General features: G+C 41.4%; 1 protein-coding gene across 3 annotated transcripts in view; it reads left to right on the top strand.

The window, feature by feature from the left end:
- The window catches only part of thada (THADA armadillo repeat containing), a 423,367-nt gene that overhangs the window by 243,868 nt on the left and 156,595 nt on the right, over positions 1-22,904 (top strand). For all 3 annotated transcript variants that reach the window (XM_041182915.1, XM_041182914.1, XM_041182913.1), the window contains one exon: positions 22,430-22,545. In XM_041182915.1, coding sequence (XP_041038849.1) covers positions 22,430-22,545 — 116 coding nt within the window. The remainder of the gene's footprint in view (positions 1-22,429; positions 22,546-22,904) is intronic.

Raw genomic sequence — 22,904 nt, 5'->3', positions numbered from 1 at the left:
GTTGTATGATTAAAGGGATCTGTGGGGGAGTGCTGATGAAATACTGAGTATATGTTATTTAGGATATACATAGCAGGCATCTGCAATTATCAGTGACAGTGCTATGTAAAGGATCTGTCCTGAACTAACTTGTAAATTACAGCACATGCTTGCCCTGTCATTGTTTTAATCCAGGATACAGTGACAAGGACTGTAATTTTCCCAACATTATGAAAAAGAGTTAACCAGACAAATCAGACATTGGATTGCAGAGCTCTTCATAATGCGTGCTAATATGCAGCATGATGTCCACTTTAATTGAAGATAAACTGCATATGCACTTTCTTCTGAAGAGCAGGTTTAGTTCCGTTTGGTAAGCAAAGATCAACTGGCTGATAAAGTCATTGGACTAGCACATGCCAATCCATGGCCTTTAGTCTGTTAAGTTACCAACAGCTCAAGTTCTCTCATTATCATACATTGTACGCTATGAATGTGACATGGCAACAAAATCAGTTATAAATAATTGAACTGCTGGACATTAAACTTTAGAATTGGTTGTGTTTTCCTTATTCTGATCTGGGCCTGCGCTTTTACACGAATGTGCGCGAAAGAGCGCAGAAATCTCCCTGAGGTGCCTCAGGGAGATCAGTTTAAGGTTTTAAAATTTAAATTAAGCGAAAAAAACTTTTAAAACATGTCCCCTCATGTGAGTTATTGAATTGTAGAACACTTCATGAAACCTCATCCCACTCGTGGATGAGGTTTCAGGAAAATGCGAAGGCCAACTGGGCTTAAGGTTGGATGGGCAACTCATTTAACTGTCTTAATTAGTTTTTAACAGGCCTTAATAGGCCTTTGATGGTTTGGCGGGTGCGCAGCAGAGTAGGCTGTGCACCCACCGAACTGAAAATCTAAATGATGCGCGGCGACATCGGGATGCCTGCCCGACATCGTACATCATTTTACGCGTCGGCGAGCAGGCCTTTCCCCCACTCACCAACCTGAAAATTCTTCCCAATAAGTAGATTCATTAACATGCCTCCAGCTCTGTGTTTTCTTTAATTATATATACAATATAAATTTTCACATTCCTGTGTCAAACAACCCCCAGTCTGTTCTACTCTGACCCTTGGAAGCATTCTGATGTCACTGTAGATTGTACCTACTCCAGTTATCATTTGTAGAATTTACTGAGGAGGCATAGACATTTTAAAGTTGCACATTGCAGATCCAGATGCACTAACAATGGCAGTGTCCAAACTCTGGAAAGTGGGGTCATCAAATCCTGTTGCCTCCCTGAATGTATGCAGCAGCTCTCCAAAACACCAAACAGCAACAATTTATATTTATATAACACCTTTGATATAATGAAACATTCCAAGGCACTCCAGGAGTATTATAAAACAAAGTATGACACTGAGTCATGTGAAGAGACATTAGGTCAGATGACCAAAAGCTTGGTCAAAGAGTGTCTTAAAGGAGAAAAGGGAGGCAGAGAGGTATAGGGAGGGAATTCGAGGGCTTAGGGCCTAGGCAATTGAAGGCATGGCCACAATTGGCGGATTATAATTAGGAATGCATAAGAAGCCAGAATTAGAAGAACCTTGATATCTCAGAGGATTGTGCAGCTGGAGGAAATTACAGATATAGGGAGGGGCAAGGCTATGGAGGGATTTGAAACCAAGGATGAGAATTTTAAAGTCAAAGCATTGCTTGACCGAGAGGCAAGGTCAGGCAGCAAACAAAGGGTTTATAAGGGAACAATGGGACTTTCTGAGAGTTAAGACATGGGCAGCAGAGTTTTGGTGACCTTAAGTTTTGGAGAGTAGAATGTGGGAGACCAACCAGTCTCAAACACAATCTGCATTACTTCACTAACCTTGCCACAGCAGAAATAAATTAAAACCACCTTGCCTGCAATTTGGTAGCTGGCTCTTTGAACAAAGAGATAAAAACAAAAAACTGCGGAAGCTGGAAATCCAAAACAAAAACAGAATTACCTGGAAAAACTCAGCAGGTCTGGCAGCATCGGCGGAGAAGAAAAGAGTTGACGTTTCGAGTCCTCATGACCCTTCCACAGAACTGAGCGAATATAAGGAGAGGGGTGAAATATAAGTTGGTTTAGGGGTGGGGGGGTGGTGGTTGTAGGGACAAGCAAGCAGTGATAGGAGCAGATAATCAAAAGATGTCACAGACAAAAGAACAAAAGAACACAGGTGTTGAAGGTAGTGATATTATCTAATCGAATGTGCTAATTAAGAATGGATGGTAGGGCACTCAAGGTACAGCTCTAGTGGGGGTGGGGTGGAAAGACTAGCGGGGTATAAAAGATTTAAAAATAATGGAAATAGGTGGGAAAAGAAAAATTTATATAAATTATTGGAAAAAACAAAAGGAAGGGGGAAGAAACAGAAAGGGGGTGGGGATGGAGGAGGGAGTTCAAGATCTAAAGTTGTTGAATTCAATATTCAGTCCGGAAGGCTGTAAAATGCCTAGTTGGAAGATGAGGGGCTGTTCCTCCGGTTTGCGTTGGGCTTCACTGGAACAATGCAGCAAGCCAAGGACAGACATGTGGGCAAGAGAGCAGGGTGGAGTGTTAAAATGGCAAGCGACAAGGAGGTTTGGGTCATTCTTGTGGACAGACCGCAGGTGTTCTGCAAAGCGGTCGCCCAGTTTACGTTTGGTCTCTCCAATGTAGAGGAGACTGCATTGGGAGCAATGAATGCAGTAGACTAAGTTGGGGGAAATGCAAGTGAAATGCTGCTTCACTTGAAAGGAGTGTTTGGGCCCTTGGACGGTGAGGAGAGAGGAAGTGAAGGGGCAGGTGTTGCATCTTTTGCGTGGACATGGGGAGGTGCCATAGGTGGATGTTGAGGAGTAGGGGGTGATGGAGGAGTGGACCAGGGTGTCCCAGAGGGAACGATCCCTATGAAATGCCGCCAGGGGGGTGAAGGAAAGATGTGTTTGGTGGTGGCATCATGCTGGAGTTGGCGGAAATGGAGGAGGATGACCCTTTGAATGCGGAGGCTGGTGGGGTGATAAGTGAGGACAAGGGGGACCCTATCATGTTTCTGGGAGGGAGGAGAAGGCGTGAGGGCGGATGCGCGGGAGATGGGCGGACACGGTTGAGGGCCCTGTCAACAACCATGGTTAAGGAAGAAAAACCTCGGTTAAGGAAGAAGGAGGACATGTCAGAGGAGCTGTTTTTGAAGGTAGCATCATCAGAACAGATGCGACGGAGCCAAGGGAACTGAGAGAATGGGATGGAGTCCTTACAGGAAGCGGGGTGTGAGGAGCTGTAGTCGAGGTAGCTGTGGGAGTCAGTAGGCTTGTAATGGATATTGGTGGACAGTCTATCACCAGAGATTGAGACAGAGAGGTCAAGGAAGGGAAGGGAAGTGTCAAAGATGGACCACGTGAAAATGATGGAGGAGTGGAGATTGGAAGCAAAATTAATAAATTTTTCCAAGTCCTGACGAGAGCATGGAGCAGCACCGAAGTAATCATCGATGTACCGGAGAAAGAGTTGTGGAAGGGGGCTGGAGGAGGACTGGAACAAGGAATGTTCCACGTACCCCATAAAGAGACAGGCATAGCTGGGGCCCTTTAAACAATGCTATTGGTGGTCCTCTCATCCTGCTGAATGCCTGTTCAGCTGTGATTGATTGGCACAGGAATTCAATGCATACACGCAGACCAAGTTAGCGAAATGAGTGTCAAGTCAGCCGGGAAGGTTTGTTTGATTTCACGATAAGAACTCTTCTGACACTTCTGGCATATGCTGCTCAAGCAAGATTCACAGCATGGCATGCTGGGAAAGTGGGTGGTAACTAGCTGGCTCTGCAACCAATGCCATTTTTAACTTCCGTGGTTCAGCAGCACTACAGAGCCCAAATTTGTAGTCGATGTGACTTGCTTGACTCCATTGCCGCTTATTTTTATTCCTAAGTGATCTACTTGTGGTATTGGTTAATCAGAGAGCCATGGCACACTGTATATTTCCAGGATATTGAAAAGATATAATGGTTTTTGTTTAGTTTCTAGTGGAATTTTACTGTTGCTATAAAGATATTGTACACACACAAAGCAGTATCCTGGCCAGAAGTCCTCTCCCTTCACAAAGCTGTTGTGAGGAAGGATTGGGCCTATTCAAATTCCAATGATGGTGACACCTATCCCCTTAAATTTGGAAGCTAAATTGGCTGAAGCCTGGTTATTTATTTGGATTTTAAACGGGTTACCACCAGCCTTAAGCTAACATCAATTAAAAAGTCTGGACTCAATATTCATGTTTATAAAAGGGAAACTGAAATATTTGAAACATTATTGGTCCTGTTTGGTTCAGGTTTTATCTGCCAGTTGGGTTACAATTTGTATGAATCTAGTAAACAACTTTTAATATTGGCCACCATGGCTGTGAAATGGTAGTAAGGAAGAACTGTTCTCTGACAAGGATTCCATTGTACTCCATCCAAGAAAACAAAGTGTCTCATGGCTGTATCATTTAACCGTAAAGGTGTGGTTCAGTGCTTCAATTTGTGTACACCTGAACTTTGGATTCCTTTTGCCAAATAGCTTTGAATTGGTTCCAGCTTGGTGGTAAGAGTGAATTTATTTTTCTCCAAGGTCCTGCATTTAAGAAAAATTCCATATACAATAACTCCTGAGTTAGGTGTTCCTTGTTCCTTTCATTTCCAAATCCATGTAATGTTAGATTCAGTTAATTATATTTAAACCCATGTAATCTGATATTCTGCAACATTCACTAAATTTATGCCAGCAGTGATGTGATCCTGTAGAACTAGAATGCATGAGCAAATTAACAAAGACTACCTTACAATTCTGCGTGAACTAACAAAGTATCGGTGTGCCAACAGAAACCTCATAAACCACTGTTTTTAACCTTTCCTTTGCCTAAAACAGTCATCACAGGAAGGCACTGGCTTTTGACGGGATATGGTTCGATGGGCAGCAGGACTTTGCCTCATTGGCTATGACAAAATAGGGATTTTCTGCATTTCTTTTATATGATGTCAGACAGGGTAAAGTTGATTTTAGAAATCTGCTTCAGCTGGCTGTGTCTTTGGAAAATAAAGCAGAATGGAACTTTGCGTCCATCATGCAGACACTTGGCGCCTCTTAAAAAAAAGAAAAAACTTGCATTTGTTTGTCTTTTACAACCTCAGAACATCCCAGAGCACTTCATAGGCAATGAAGTACTTTTGAAGTATAATCAAGTGTCGTAAATGTAAGCAACCGATTTGTGCACAGCTAAATTCCACAAGTATCAATGATATAAATAACCAGGTAGCTTGTTTTTAATTATGTTGGTTGAGGAAAAAATGTTGGTCACCGAGTTTCTGTGCTTTTCATTTAGTGCCACGCTTACCTGAGAGGACAGACAAGACTTCAGTTTAACACTTTATCTAAAAGGTGGCATTTCAGACAGTGCAGGAAGTGTGCATCTAGATCATGTTAACAGGTTTGTGGAGTGGGTCTTGAAAGCAAGACCTCCTGATTCAGAGAGTGATACTACTGTGGCTAGACTAGTGAGAACGAATAAAATCTCTTATTTTGCAACAAGGGAATAGGTGAATAATGGATAACATGAACTAAGGCAAGCAATTGCAGTTCTGGTTGCTTAGGATTAGATCTAGCAAATAGTCAAAAGTTTATGAATAATCTGGGTTTTGCATCATTGATTTGAAAATCTGCCAATGGACAACCCTGACACTCAATCAGAAGTTCTGTCACTTATTGGACTCTACTAAATAGGTTTCAAAAAAGCTATATGAATCCCTAATGGGCTAGTTCTACTTTTGTTTTTAAAAAGTGTAGTGTTGTTTCAAACCTGGCTGCCGTTTCATTTGCCATCTATTATTTAATCAGGTAATAAATCTGATCAAGGATTTTTTAGCCTGAATACCTTTTCTGATACTGTGGTATTTTCTGATTTTCAGAAAAGCATGATGGGCATCGTCAATGAGGAATATTTTGTAACAGCTGTTAATTGTTAAGTCTGTGTGAGATAATTATACCACATGTATAAGGGTACGAGTTTCACTTCGTAGCAATTTTTGTCACTTCTACATTCTTAAGTCTCTGGCTCCTGTAGCCTGATTCGCTTACTACCAGTGGCCAGAAGAAGCCAAACTTGGCCCATCATTAGGCAGACAGTTTGAAAAATAATTTTTATTGAGCCAATTGAAGGCACTGTACTGGTAGCAGCACAAACTAGGCATGCCCCTTCATAACATCATTGTATATGTTACATATCATGATGTTACTGATTGGTGGCTTCATTTTACCATTACAATGCACATGCACAATGGCTAATTTGTCATGGCTACATGCGCTTCCCTTTTGATACTGAGAGATTTGCAGTGTCATTTAAAAGTAAATTTAAAGAAACTCCCCTAAGAGCTATAATATAAAAGGTTGTTCTCTCTTATGGAAATCTTTAATTCATGATTATGAGAAAAAAAATGTTTCTTAAAGGTTGAGCTATAATACTAGCTATTCCCTATTTATACAAGTTAGTGAGTCCCAAAAGCTCTGCTTTTTAGGGGGCTTCATAGCTAGGCTTCGTCCCATCCTAGCCTGATGTATGCACAAAAGCATTTTCCATCAGGAATGACCGGGTAGAATCCTTTTCCCTATTCCTAGCCTGGGTAAAGAATTATACCGGCTCTCCTGTTGCTCAGGCTGACATTAGCACGAAACAGAGATCCAATCCAAGACCCACCAAAGAGTGTTAAACCACGTTTTTAATTGTAATACTTTCTTGAACAATGGATCTTCCACTTGTCTAGAGCTTATTCACGTACTTTTAATCAAGTAATTTAATTCACAATGTCCCTATGCTTCCTTTCTCAGATTGTAACTGCTTGTGCTCACTTCTTACCTACATGATGAGGACATAGAAATGGCACAAGGAAAAATCTGTAAGCCTTTTCAGTTGATTGCCATTTTGTGTCATATATGACACAATATATATTATATTATATTATACAAACTATAGACCAGTTAGTTTAACATTTGTCGTTGGGAAATTGTTGGAATCCATTATTAAGGAAGTAATAATGGGGCATTTGGAAAGTCAAAATGCAATCCGTCAGAGTCAGCATGATTTTATAAAGAGTAAATTGTGTTTGACTAATTTGCTAGAGTTCTTTGAAGATGTGACAAGCAAAGTGGATAATGGGGATCCTGTGATGTAGTATATCTGGACTTCCAGAAGGCCTTTGATAAAGTACACAAAAGATTAATACACAAGATAGATCACACGGAGTTATGGGGTAATATATTAGCTTGGATAGAGGATTGGCTAACCAACAGAAAGCAGAGTGTTGGGATAAATGGGTCTTTTTCTGGATGGCAAGCTGTAATAATGGGATGCCACAGGGTTTGGTCCCTGGGCCCCAACTATTTACAATCTATATTAATGACTTGGATTCAGGGATAGAAGGTACTTTAGCTAAATTTGCAGATGACACCAAAATATGTGGGAAAGTAAGTTGCAATGAAGAAATAAGAAATTTACAAATGGATATGGACAGGTTAGGTGAATGGGTCAAAATTTGGCAGATGGAGTTTAATGTGGATAAGTGTGAGATTATTCATTTTGGTCAGAAGAATTAAAAGGTGACTTACTTAAATGGAGAGAAACTTCTGAATGCTTCAGTGCAGAGGGATCTGGGTGTCCTCATGCATGAATCGCTGAAAGCTAGTATGTAGGTACAGCAGGTAATAAGGAAGGCAAATGGAATTTTGGCATTTATTGCTAAAGGAATAGAGTATAAAATAGGGAACTGTTGTTGCAACTGTACAAAGCATTGGTGAGACCGCACCTGCAGTACTGTGCACAGTTTTGGTCCCCTTACTTGAGGAAGGATGCAGTTGCATTGGAGGAGGTTCACTAGATTGATTCCAGAGATGCGGGGCTTGTCTTATGAGGAGAGATTGAGCAGTTTAGGATTAGAATTTAGAAGGATGAGAGGAGATCTAATTGAGGTATATAGGATGCTAAAGGGGATAGACAAAGTAGACGTGGAATGGATGTTTGGGACATTCTAGAACGAGAGGCCATAGTTTTAGGCTAAGGGGTGGTAGATTTAAAGCAGAGATGAGGAGAAATTACTTTTCTCAAAGGGTCATGAATCTGTGGAATTCACTACCTCAGAATACAGTGGATGCCGGGACGTGGAATAAATTTAAGGAGGACATAGACATTTTTAACTAGTAACGGGTTGAAAGATTATGGGGAGAGGACGGGAAATTGGAGTTGAGGCCGAAATGAGATCAGCCATGATCGTATTGAATGGCGATGCAGGCTCGAGGGGCTGAATTGCCTACTCTTGCTCCTAGTTCTTATGTTCTTCTTATGGTATGATCAAGACTCACATAGAAACCAATTTCATCTTCTCATCCCTTTCTGCCCCATATCTCTTAAATCTGTATAAAAATTCAAATATAATGCACACAGACACAAACATCTTTTGTACAATATCACAAAATAAGATGAAAAGCAAACTTAGAGTGACTGAATCACTATTGTTAATACCTCTTGCAACCATTGAAAGTTATAACCCAAATATCTGATCTTGATATTGTAATATGTTTTAGACCACTAATAGCTAACAACGCTGCAGCATAAAATTTTATTACACTTGACCGGAAAGTGAACTGGGGACTCAATGAAACATTTAAACAAATTATTGAAGAAAATTGGAATCTAAATGCCAATATCCATGCTTTGTAAGTATAAAGTTTAGAGCATGCCAGGTACAAATTCATATCCTGTACAAGGACAGTCAGTCTAGATTAACAGAGTGCAGCATCCAGTATTTCACAGCCTTTTTAGCTGACCCTTCCTTGCTGAGAAATCTTGCAATGTAATTTAAAATGCTCCAATATATAAAAAAGAAAGACTTGCCTTTATATAGCACTTTTTAAGACCATTGGATGTCTCAAAGCATTTTACCATCAATGAAATAATTTTGGAGTGTAGTCACTGTTGTACTCTTGGAAATTGGTGTCTCAACAATGTTTTTGATTAATGAAAGACAGGGAATCTTTAGTGTACTCATTTTAATTTTGTCTCTGATAACACTCTTGGTATAATTTTGGTGAACTGATGGACCATATGTCAAGGATAGAGGCCAAAGTGGCAGAGTATTATGCATGTAGGCAGTCAGGACCCCATTTTAAAATTTCATCTAAAAGATGGTAGCTCAGACAGTGCAGCACTCCCTTAGATATGCACTGGAGTACCAGCCTTAATTGCATACTAAAGTCTTTTGAGTGAAGCTAGAGCCCATAACTTTCTGATTCAAATGTGCGAGTGCTACCATCAAGGTTGACATGTGTGGGATCCATGCACCATTTCAAGAAAAGTGTGGTATTTCCCGTTGTCTTGGCTAACACTTTTCCTTCAACCAGTATCACCACAGATTCAAAAACAGAATTACCTGGAAAAACTCAGCAGGTCTGGCAGCATCGGCAGAGAAGAAAAGAGTTGACGTTTCGAGTCCTCATGACCCTTCGACAGAACTGTCGAAGTTCTTTCGAAGGGTCATGAGGACTCGAAACGTCAACTCTTTTCTTCTCCGCCGATGTTGCCAGACCTGCTGAGTTTTTCCAGGTAATTCTGTTTTTGTTTTTGTTTTGGATTTCCAGCATCCGCAGTTTTTTTGTTTTTATCACCACAGATTACCTGATATTCCACTCATTGTTGTTAAGCGGGAACTTGCTCAGAGTGGCTGCCTCTTTTGCCTAAATGGGAGCAATGCACTTCAAAGTTATTAATTAAATATGAAGTCCTTTGTGATATTTGAGTAATGTGATAAGATGCTATATAAATGAAAGTCATATTTCTGTAATTTGTCAATGACAGTTACTTATTTTTGCCACTATTATGCCACTGATTAATATTTATCTACTCTGTGCTAATGTTTACAAGGATTTAGAATTGGTATGGAATGACAAGCATGGCAGAAGCCTGAATAACCCACTTTTTTGCCTTAATGCCAGCAGTCATTTAGGAGGATTAGTAAAAAGTTTAGATTATGTAGAATTTTTGTGATTCTAGATTTAGTTTTGCAACTGATCAAGATTGTAATGGATTCAAACAAAAGTTTGTTGTATTTCCATTGTACACTATGAAGTTGATGGGTTAAACTATAATTTGTTCTTTTATTTGGATGACATATTTCAATAGATTGCGCTAGATTTTGTAGTCAGCAAGGAAACAATATCATTTGTGGCTGCCCACAGATATAACAATCTCTGTGGTGTGACTTTCCCTTTCCTGGTGTAATTCAAATCTGATGCCAAATCAAGGGGGTCTTCAGGCATCCAGCATAATGTTCTGCTACTTTGACCATGTGTCAAGGATAGAAGCCAACCAGTTCACCTAAATGGCACCACAGAGTGTTATTAGAGTCCAAATGAAGCTGGGTTAGCAGCCAATCACATTGAAATATTCTCGCAGACTGCAAAACAGCAAGTTAAAAGCACAGAATCCCTTTACTCTTAATTTAAATATTTAGATTGTGAAATAAATAATCAAATAATTGGATTAAGATCAAAGCTCAAATAAAGATAAATAAACTTAAAGACAAAATGATTTTTAATTTTTTTTTTAAACAAGAAACTCCATAGATATAAATTAGCTTTTCAGGGTGACTGAGGGTGATTAGCAGTAATTATGAAGTTAGTACACGGTTTAAAAAATGGTTAAACCTCATTCAAAAAGGTGTAACTTTTTCAAGGGATCTTACACCAAGATTAACGGCATAAAAGTGAAAGTTTTCGCCCATTCACTGAGTGCAGTTGGAGGATGAGTGGTGATGGTTTTACAGTGCACTCTCTGGAGGAGTGTTGAAGGATTAATGCCAATTTCTGGATTTGTGTGTTATTCTGTGTATGTGTGAACTCCTAAAGTTGCTGTCAATTTCAGTGGGCTAATGATAGCAAACACTAGCAGTTCTACCCCCATTACCACTGTGACTAATGTCAATGTCTTATCAATTACATTGTTAAGGTTTATTAATGTCAACTACATTGTTAAGGAAACAGGGCCTAAATAGCCAAGTGGTTATGGAACTGGGTTTGTAACCCCAAGATCAAGAGTTCAAATCTCACAATGGCAAACTATGAAACAGTGTAACTTCATCTGAAACAGATGGAAAAACATGTTTGTACTCGAAAGAGTTACCGCTTGGCCCAAATAGCCAAGTGGTTATGGTACTGGGTTTATAACCCCAAGATCAAGAGTTCAAATCTCACAATGATGAAACAATGTAACTTCATCTGAAACAGATGGAAATGTGTTATTTAAAAGATTATCAAGAGTTCAAATCTCACAACGGCAAACTATGAAACAAAGGCTTGGCCTAAATAGTCAAGTGGTTATGGTACTGGGTTTGTAAACTCAAGATCAAGAGTTCAAATCTCACAACGGCAAACTATGAAACAATGTAACTTCATCTGAATAAACAGATGGAAACGGGTTTGTACTCGAAAGAGTGAAGCTGGGCCTAAATAGCCAAGTGGTTATGGTACTGGGTTTGTAACCCCAAGATCAAGAGTTCAAATCTCACAATGATGAAACAATGTAACTTCATCTGAAACAGATGGAAATGGGCTTGTACTCGAAAGAGTTACATCCACTGATAAACATGACTTTTAGCTTGGCTTAAATAGCCAAGTGGTTATGGTACTGGGTTTGTAACCCCAAAATTGAGAGTTCAAATCTCACAATGGCAAACAATGTAACTTCATCTGAAACAGATTTGTACTTGAAAGAGTTACAGTTAGTTACTCAGGGAGCCTGAGTTGCTGTGGAACATGGACTTTTAAGCTTGGCCTAAATAGCCAAGTGGTTATGGTACTGGGTTTGTAACCCCAAGATCAAGAGTTCAAATCTCACAATGGCAAACTATGAAACAACGTAACTTCAGGCTTGGCCTAAATAGCCAAGTGGTTATGGTACTGGGTTTGTAACCCTGAGATCAAGAGTTCAAATCTCACAATGGCAAACTGTGAAACATGTAACTTCATCTGAAACAGATGGAAACAGGTTTGTACTCGAAAGAGTATCAAGAGTTCAAATCTCACAATGGCAAACTATGAAACAATGTAACTTCATCTGAAACAGATGGAAACAGGTTTACTCAAAAGAGTATCAAGAGTTCAAATCTCACAATGGCAAAACTATCAAGAGTTCAAATCTCACAATGGCAAACTATGAAACAATATAACTTCATCTGAAACAGATGGAAACGGGTTTGTACTCGAAAGAGTTACATTGTTAAGGAAACAGGGCCTAAATAGCCAAGTGGTTATGGTACTGGGTTTGTAACCCCAAGATCAAGAGTTCAAATCTCACAATGGCAAACTATGAAACAATGTAACTTCATCTGAAATGACAGATGGAAATGTGTTTGTACTCGAAAGAGTTACAATTCTGCAGGCTGCACTCCCTTTTTAGTTATTTGAAAAACCTTTTATTGATGTTTTGTTTGCACTTCAGCCCCACGCTCCTGATCTATGGGCACCCGGTGCGGAAGGGGGTAGGGAAGGAGGAGGACCTCCTCGTGAACCTGCTCCTGGGCCTGGCCAAGTTGGCCATTAACAGGTCCAGGCAGCGGGCGATCGACGGGGGAGTCCCGCCCGATTGTTTGTCCCTCTTCCGTGGCTACGTTCGCTGCCGGATGTCCCTGGAGAAGGAGCACGCGGTGTCTGCTGGCACTCTCGAGGCCTTCCGTGCTCGGTGGGCACCGCGGGGACTGGGGTGTTTTGTTGACCCCTTTAATCACATTTTGATTTAAAGTTTGTAAGTTTCCTTTAAACTTTGTTCTTGGTTTTACAGCTGACCTGAATTAGGGGCTGTGCCTGATTTATCCCAATTTTGTTGATTTGGTTTTCATTTAAAAGATTATCAAGAGTTCAAATCTCACAATGGCAAAACTATGATATCAGCCAGTTTGGCCTAAATAGCCAAGTGGTTATGGTACTGGGTTTGTAACCCTAAGATCAAGAGTTCAAATCTCACAATGGCAAACCTTTGAAAACAATGTAACTTCATCTGAATGCAGATGGAAATGTGTTGCTTGGCCTGAATAGCCAAGTGGTTATGGTACTGGGTTTGTAACCCCAAGATCAAGAGTTCAAATCTCACAATGGCAAACTATGAAACAATGTAACTTCATCTGAAACAGATGGAAACAGGTTTACTCAAAAAGAGTATCAAGAGTTCAAATCTCACAATGGCAAACTATGAAACAATGTAACTTCATCTGAAAAAGATGGAAACAGGTTTACTCAAAAGAGTATCAAGAGTTCAAATCTCACAATGGCAAACTATGAAACAATGTAACTTCATCTGAAGAGGAACAGAGGGAAATGTATGCTTGGCATAAATAGCCAAGTGGTTATGGTACTGGGTTTGTAACCCCAAAATCAAGAATTCAAATCTCACAATGGCAAACTATGAAACAATGTAACTTCATCAAGAGTTCAAATCTCACAATGGCAAACTATGAAACAATGTTAAGGAAACAGGTGATGGGGATTTCAGCACATAAATGGGGGATAGCTAGGACACTGGCTGGAGGTGAGGAGTGTTGAACAAAAACAAAAATACCTGGAAAAACTCAGCAGGTCTGGCAGCATCTGTGAAGAGGAACACAGTTAACCTTTCAAGTCCGAATGACCCTGCAATAGAACTAAGTAAAAATAGAAGAGGAGTGTTGACATTGAATAAAGTCAATAAATTTTCTCAGCAAGGAAAGTCTTGACTTCACCAACTGGTGTGGGTGATGTTAACAATGATCATGTGTAATTATATTGTTATAAGCTTTGCTTCTGACCTTAATTTACTTACAAATAAACCCTAAACATTTTCTTTTTACCTGTATAAGACTGTTGCAATTAGTACAATGTCTAAATATGATGAAATTTTATATTATGGGTAGTAACCAGAAGTTAGGACAATGTACAAATCCATTGACAAAGAAACAAGTCCAAACTTTTATCACCTTGCCAAATAATTATGGATTTTATCTGAACTCTTTATTCCACATATTCCATAGATCAAGAAAATATCAGTTGAGTGATGTGACAGATAGACTGTGCACTCCTAGATTCTGTTACAGAGCTATTTCACTGTACCATTTCTCTCTATTCTCAGAAGTGTCCTGCACACTTAACACTTGTCCGTGATGCCAGTTTTACTTTCTTTTCCTCCTCTCCATCAAATTTATTTTCTGTAGCATTTACCTGCCCAAAGATTGATTAAAGATTGGGTATGTGGCATGGGATATGATCATTTCATTATACTCTGGAGAGTATTTTAATAAAGCACGTCTTCAGCCACTTCTGGTTGCTGTGGGTTCTCTGTTAGATGTAACTTGTGCTTTTTCTCAACATGAATACTTGTCTCTACCAATCGGAGTAGATCCGTTGAGGGGATGGGCTGGCTGGGGAACAAGGTGGAGGGAAGTTGTTGGTACTCATTCTTGAACATTGTCATTGGTCACCTATATGGGCAAAAACATCATACCTTAAATGCAGAGGGTAAAAAAAACACAGCTGTTACAAGATGATCAAAATTTATTCAGCTGGAGCTTTAAATTTAACTCTACAACCGAATAAATTGTTTAAAAAAAAACTTTTTCATAGCAAATTCTGAAACCGCCAATTAGAATTAAAATTAAGCAATCAACTAACCAAACTTTTTGTCAGCTTCTTTGGTGTTGTTGAAGTTTTACTCATCTAGGTAAGTGAGGTGTATTCCAGCACACCCCTGACTTGTATCTTGTAGATGGGGGATAGGCTTTGAGAAGACAGGAGATGAAATTCTTGACACAGAATTCCCAGCTTCTGACTTGCTCTTGTAGCTACAGTGTTTATGTGGCTGGCCCAGTTGGGTTTCTTGTCAATGATGGCAACCTCCCACTCCCCTGGATGGTGATGGTGCAGGATTCAACTATAGCAATGCTGTTGAATGTCAAAGGAAGGTAGCTACCTTCTTTCTTGTAGGTGATCATAGCCTGGTGCTTGTGCAGTGTGAATGTTATGTGCCACTTATTAGCCCATGCCTGGATGTTGCCCAGGTCATGCTGCATAATTTTTTTAAATTCCATCATGGGTTGTGAGCATGGCAGGCAAGGCCAGCATTTGGTGCCCATCTCTAATTGCTGTTGAGGAGGTGATGGTGAGCTGCCTTCTTGATTATTGATTATTATTATTCACAATCATATTTGGCCATTTAAGTTTGCATCTTGCATAACTGGCACATATTTTTTGTTACTTTTTTTATTCATTCATGGGATGTGGGATTCACTTCAGCATTTATTGACCATCCCTAGTTGCCCTTGAGAAGGTGGTGATGAGCTGCCTTCTTGAACCACTCCAGTCCATCTGCCGTAGGTACACCCACAGTGCTGTTAGGAAGGGAGTTCCAGGATTTGGACCCAGCAACAGTGAAGAAACGGCAATATAGTTTCAAATAAGGATGGTATGTGGCTTGAAGGAGAACTTGCAGATGGTGGCGTTCCCATGCATCTGCTGCCCTTGTCCTTCTAGGTGGTAGAGGTTGTGGGTTTCGAAAATGCTATGGAAGGAGACTTGGCAAAAGGCTGCAGTGCATTTTGTAGATGGTTCACACTGCTGCCATAATGCATTGGTGGTGGAGGGGGGTGAATATTTTAAGGTGGTGAAGGGAGTACCAGTGAATCAGCTTGCTTTGTCCTGGATGGTTTCAAGCTTCTTGAGTGTTGTTGGAACTGCACTCATCCAGGCAGTTGAATCCGAGTGGAGAATATTCCATCACACATCTGACTTGTGCCTCGTAGAAGGGGTGGCAGTGGCATAGTAGTATTGTCACTAGATTGGTAATCCAGAGACCCAGGGCAATGCTCTGGGGACCTATGTTCCAATCCCGCCACAGCAGATGGTGGAATTTGAATTCAATAAAAATCTGGAATTAGAAGTCTAATGATGACCATGAAACCATTGTTGATTGTTGTAAAAACCCCTCTGGTTCACTAATGTCCTTTAGGGAAGGAAATCTGCTGTCCTTACCTGGTCTGGGCTACATGTGACTCCAGATCCACACCAATGTGGTCACCTCTAAAATGCCCTCAAGGGCAATGGGATGGGCAATGAATGCTGGCCTAGCATAGTGATGCCCACATCCCAAGAACAAATAATAAAAAAGGATTCAGGAGGTGAGGTTATGTTGGCAGAACTTCCAGCCTCTGACCTGCTCATGTCGCCAAAGTATATGGCTGGTCCAGTTAAGTTTCTGGTCAGTGGGAACACCACCCCCGGGGTGTTGATGTTGAATGTCAAGGAGAGGTAGTTATATTCTCTACAGTTGTAGATGGTCATTGCCTGCATTTGGGTGGTGTGGATGTTACTTTATAAGCCTAAGCCTGAATGTTGTCCAAGTGTTGCTGCATGTGAACACGGACTACTTCAGTATCTGAGGAGTCGCAAATGGTACTGAACACTCTGTGATAATTAGCCAACATTCCCACTAATGACCTTTCTTACGATCCCTGTGGGGGAACCGTACACCAAAATAACAAATTTTATCAAACAATCCCCAAATAACAAAATCACCCAGAAACTTTCACTTTTTGGAAATTTTACTTTAATTGAATCAGAACTAATGCAAATAATACATGAATTAACAAGCAAATGATATGTCAAATAAAAATGTAATTTTCATTTTAAATGATCAATACAATAATGATACATCTTACACAACCACCAGCACCCCATCACTCCTCGCAGATATGTGGCACCATTGCAGTTCCAAAGTTCTCAAACTCTGCCTGTGGTATGTAGGATCTCTCACTTTCCCACTCAGTCGATTCAGTCTTCCAGTCTGGTTCACTGGCAACCATATTCCATCTGAGGTCCCGGAGATGGTCTTTACCCAAGCCACACACCCCTGCAGAACCTCCTTGGCTATGTTCGCAACAGCCTTGATGGCGCTGATTCCCAGAGGCTCCTTTACCCCATACTTAAATAAATCTTGTTAGCAGTCTGGTCGTCTTTGGCAAAACTGAAGTAAAAGCAGCATAAAATTGTCCACTTCACAAACCCTGCTCTAATCCTGTCTCCAGCTTTCTGTCCTGTTTAAGTGTATTGCATGCACATAACTTATTTTAATTGAAGCTTCTCTGTTCTCCTCTCTTCTGCAGCCCTCCTTTGTCTTCAGCTCTCCTTTGTTTCTGGCCACAGGGTTTTCATGTGTTAACTTCCTTCCTGTTGATACTGCTTCCAGATCAAGTGTTGCCAGGTTACATGAACCAGTATTTCATATTATTCAAGAAATTACTACCGATCCCTTTAGAATTAACGTAAGCTCCTAAAAGTCATTTTCAAATATTCAAATATTCTTAAAACCAATTTCATATTCCACACACATTTTAAAGAAATTACAAATTTTCCTACTTGTGCTGCTTCTGGGTCAAAGGTTGTTACGACTTATGATGGATGTCATTGAAGAAACAACTGAAAATGTTTGGGCTTGGGGCACTACCCTGAGGAACTCCTGCAACAGTGTCCTGGGACTGAGATGATTGGATTTCAACAATTACAACCATCTTTCTTTGTGCTAGTTATGACTCCAGCCAGTGGAGCCTTTCCCTTGATTCCCATTGACTTCAGTTTTACTATATGGCCCCTTGATGCCACACTCTGTCAAATGCTGCCTTGATGTCAAGGGCAATTACTCTCACTTCTCTTGAATTCAGCTTTTTTGTCTTTGTTTCGGTCTGGAGCCAAGTGGTCCCGAGGAACACAAGCTGAGCATCAGTGAGCAGGTTATTGCTGTTTAACTGCCCCTTGATAGCACTGCCAATGACACCTTCCATCATTTTGCTGATGATCAAGAGTAGACTAATGGGGCAATCATTAGCTGGCTTGGTTTCTGTGGACACGACATACCTGGACAATTTTCCACATTGTTGTGTAGATATCAGTATGGTAGATGTACTGGCTCGAGATGCAGCTAGTTCTGGAGCAAAAGCTTTAGTACTATTGCCAAGAAGTTAAAGGGCTCATATACTTTGCTGTATCCAGTGCCTTGCAACATTTCTTGATTTAATGTAGAGTGAATCGATTTAGCTGAAGACTGGCATCTGTGATTGGGACTTTGGGAGGAGCCAAGATAGATCATCCGCTCGTCACTTCTGACTGAAGATGGTTGTAATTCCTTCAGCCTTGTCTTTTGGACTTAGTTGCTGGGCTCTGCCATCATCAGGGATGAGGATATTTGTGGAGCCTTCTCCTCCAATTGGTTGTTCACTTGTCCACCGCTATCCACAACTGGATGTGGCAGAACTGCAGAGCTTTGATCTGGTCTGATGTGGGATTGCCTAGCTCTTTCTATCGCATGCTGCTTCCACTGTTTAGCAGGCATGCATCCAGTGTTGTAGCTTCATGAGGCTGGCATCTCATTTTTGGGTATGCCTGGTGCGGCTGCTGGTATGCTCTCCTGCATTTGTGCCGAGCCATGAAACTGCCGATTATGGTTGAATACAATTCTGCTGATGCTGATAGCCCACAGTGTCGCATGGATGCCATTTTGAGCTGCCAAATCTGTTTTTTTTTTTAATTCATTCACGAGATGTGGGCTTTTCTGGTTGGGCCAACATTTATTGCCCATCCATTGTTACCCTTGAGAAGGTGGTGGTGAGCTACCTTCTTGAACTGCTGTAGTCCATGTGGTGCAGTTACACCCACAGTGCTGTTAGGGAGGGAGCTCCAGGATTTTGGCCCAGTGACAGTGAAGGAACAGCAATATGTTTCCAAGACAGGATGGTGAGTGACTTGGAGGGGAACTTCCAGGTGGTGGGATTCCCATCTGTCTGCTGCCCTGTCCTTCTGGATGGTAGTGTTTGTGGGTTTGGAAGGTGCTGTCTAAGGACCCTTGGTGAATTCCTGCAGTGCATCTTGTAGATGGTGCACACTGCTGCTATTGTGCGTTGGTGGTGGAGGGAATGAATGTTTGTGGATGTGATGACAATCAAGCGGGCTGCTTTGTCCTGGATGCCGTAAAGCTTCTGGAGTGTTGTGGGAGTGGCACTCATTCCAGGCAAGTGGAGAGTATTCCACACTACTGACTTGCGCCTTATAAATGGTGGACAGGCTTTGGGGAGTCAGGAGATGAGTTAATCATCATAGGGTTCCTAGCTTCTGACCTGCTCTAGTGGCTAGTCCAGTTCAGTTTCTGGTCAATGGTAACCTCCCAGGATGTTGCTAGCGAGGGATTCAGATGGTAATGCCATTGGACGTCAAGGGGCGATGGTTAGATTCTCTCTTGTTGGAGTTGGTAAATTGCCTGGCACTTGTGTGGCGCGTATGTTACTTGCCACTTTTCAGCCCAAACCTGGATATTGTCCAGGTCTTACTGCATTTGGACATGGACTGCTTCAGTATCTGAGGAATCGTGAATAATGCTGAAGATTGTACAATTATCAGCGAACATCCCCACTTCTGACCTTATGATGGAAGGAAGGTCAATGATAAAGCAGCTGAAGATGGTTGGACCAAGGGCACCACCCTGAGGAACCCCTGCAGTGACGTCCTGGAGCTGAGATGACTAACCTCCTGCAACCATATCCTTCTTCCTTTGTGCTAGGTATGACTCCAACCAATGGAGAGTTTTCCCCTGATTCCCATTGGCTCCAGTTTTGCTAGGGTTTCTTGATGCCACACTCGGTCAAATGCTGCTTTGATGTCAAGGCCAGTCACTCTTACCTCACCTTGGGAGTTCAGCTCTTTTGTCCATGTTTGAATCAAGGATGAAATGAGGCCAGGAGCTGAGTGGCCCTGGCGGAACCCAAACTGGGCATCAGTGAGCAGGTTATTGCTAAGCAAATGCCACTTGATAGCACTGTTGATGACCCCTTCCATTACTGACGACCAAGAGGAGACTGATGGGGCGTTAATTGGCCGGGTTGCATTTGTCCTTTTTTTGTGTACAGGACATACCTGGGCAATTTTCCATATAGCTGGGTAGATCAGTGCTGAAGCTGGAACAGCTTGGCTAGGGGCACAGCAAGTTCTGGAGCACAAGTCTTCAGTACTATTGCTGGAATATTGTCAGGGCCTATGGTCTTTGCATTATCCACCTTCTGCAGTTTCTTGATCACGTGGAGTGAATTGAATTGGCTGATGACTGGCATCTGTGATGTTGGGGACCTCCGGAGGAGGCTGAGATGGATTATCCACCCGCCACTTTTGGTTGAAGATTGTAGCAAATGCTTCAGCCTTATCTTTTGCACTGATGCTCTGGGCTCCCCCATCATTGAGGATGGGGAACAAAAACAAAAATAAAAATACCTGGAAAAACTCAGCAGGTCTGGCAGCATCTGCGGAGTGGAATACAGTTAATGTTTCTAAAGTTGCTGCCAGACCTGCTAAGTTTTTCCAGGTATTTTTATTTTTGTTTTACTTTTGGATTTCCAGCATCTGCAGCTTTTTGTCTTTATCTTAGTATTTAATTGACTGCCACTTCTCTTCAAGGAATGTCTACCTTGAAGAAGTATTGCCGGTCTCTCCGACAGGATTTCCGCCTCTCACTTTTGCCTTGTTCATCTTCATTGCTTTACATCTTTGGCAATCTCCACCTATCACTGGCCCTCTCTCCAGCTCCTCCTGTCCCACCCCGCCTTAAACCAGATTATATTTCACCTCTTTTCTATTTTTCCTTAGTTCTGTTGAAGAGTTATACGGACTTGAAACGTTAATTGTATTCCTCTCCACAGATGCTGCCAGACCTGCTGAGTTTTTCCAGGTATTTTTATTTTTGTTTTTGTTTTCGATTTCCAGCATCCGCAGTTTTTTGCTTTTATATTGAGGATGGGGATATTTGTGGAGCCGCCTTCTCCAGTGAGTTGTTTAGTTGTCCACCACCTTTCACAACTGGATGTGGCAGGACTGCAGAGCTTAGATCTGATCTGTTGGCTGTGGGATTGCTTAGCTATATTTATCACTTGCTGCTTATGCTGTTTTGCATGCAAGTAGTCCTGTGTTGTGGCTTCACCAGGCTGACACCTCATTTTTAAGTATGCCTGGTGCTGCTCCTGGCATGCCCTCCTGCACTCTTCATTGAACCAATGTTGATCCCCTGGCTTGATGGTAATGGTAGCATGGGAGATATGCTGGGCCATGAGGTTACAGATTGTGTTTGAGTGCAATTCTGCTGCTGCTGATGGCCCACAGTGCCTCATGGATTGAGTTGCTAGATCTGTTTGAAATTTATCCCATTTAACACGGAGGTAGTGCCACACAACTTGATGGAAGGTATCCTCAATGTGAAGGGGGGATTTCATCTCCACAACGACTTTGTGATGGTCAGTCCTACCAATGCTGTCATGGACAGATGCATATGCAGCCGATAGTTTGTGACGATGACGTCAAGTTTGTCTTTCCCTATTGTTTTTTCCCTCACCATCTTCGCAGACCCAGTCTAGCAGCTCTGTCTTTTGGGACTCGGCCAGCTCAGTAAGTAGTGGTGCTAACGAGCTGCTGTTTGTGATGGACCTTGAAGCCTGCACCTGTGCTACCCTCAATGCTTCTTCCAAGTGGTGTTCAACATGGAGGAGTACTGATTTATCAGTTGAGGGAGGGCAGTAGGTGGTCATCGTCAGGAGGTTTCCTTGCCCATGTTTTACCTGATACCATGAGACTCCCAGTCTGAAGTTAATATTTTGGCCTCCCAAGGTCATTCCCACTTGACTATACCACTCTGCCATCACCTCTGGTGGGTCTGTCCTGCTGTTGTAATGGGACAGGACATAACCAAGCATGGTGATGGAGGTTTGGACATGGGCTGAAAAATATGATTCTGAGATCATGACTATGCAAGGCTGTTGTTTCAGTAACCCGTGGTTCAGCTGTCCTAATTTTGGCACAAGTCTCCAGACTGTTTGCAGGGTCGACTTGATAGGGTGTACTTTTGTCATACCTGATGCCAAGGTTGATGCTGGCTGGTCTATTCAGTTCTATTTTTAGTAGACTCTTTCTAGCTGTTTGATACAATTGAGTGGTCTACCAGGCTATTTCACATGGAAGTTAAGAGTTCCACATTGCTGTGAGCCCTGGAGTCACATGTTGGCCAGACCAGGTAAAGATGGCAGATTTCCTTCCCTGAAGGATGTTCACATGGATATTGCTTTGGAAATTTAAAAAAATAAATGAAAGGCCATCATGATGCATTAAACCTCTATGAGGTTCATTGCAAATTGTAATTACCTTTAGCTGAAAGCCTCACACTCTGTTGTGTGCCTTTCAAGGTAATGTCAAGCAATTGCTGAAGAGTTGTCACACATTTGTGTACTGCCATGATTGGAATTGTGTTAAATTAACCACTGGTTGTCGCTGCAGTCAATAACTTGTTGTTTTGCTTTAATTTATTCAGGCACTTCATTTACTGAGATCCTACTTTGAATCCAAACAAAGAACCAATTCAAGTCTTCACCAAGAGCTGCATGACATCATTGGCTGCACCAGAGCCAAAATATGGTTGGCAACAAGGTAAGTTTGAATTTCAGTCTAAGTCAGTACTAAATAAGGAATAGTTTAGTTTTTTTTTAGTGGTATATTTAGATTTTCCTGTTAAAATTTAAAGATGTTTCCTTGTGTTTTTTTTGAATTCTTCTACATCTATCTAAGTGTTGGCAGTTTTAATGCTACCATTTCTTTTTCCTTTCGTGGCTTTTATGCTAGTTGTCATAGTTCACACCCAAAATGGAAAGCAGTTTCTTTAGATCTTGAGTCTTGTGAAGTTCTTGGCAAAGCTGCCGGAATATTATTTCACTATTAAAATAAAATAACCAAGTGCTCTGTCTCTGCCAATTTAGTTATAATCCTTGAGGTAATTTTAAGGATCTTGA

The sequence above is a fragment of the Carcharodon carcharias genome, chromosome 2, assembly GCF_017639515.1.
Source record: "Carcharodon carcharias isolate sCarCar2 chromosome 2, sCarCar2.pri, whole genome shotgun sequence".
Classification (NCBI taxonomy): domain Eukaryota; kingdom Metazoa; phylum Chordata; class Chondrichthyes; order Lamniformes; family Lamnidae; genus Carcharodon; species Carcharodon carcharias.
Note: the sequence above shows the minus strand (reverse complement) of the source record. Positions and strands in the feature narration are given on the sequence as shown.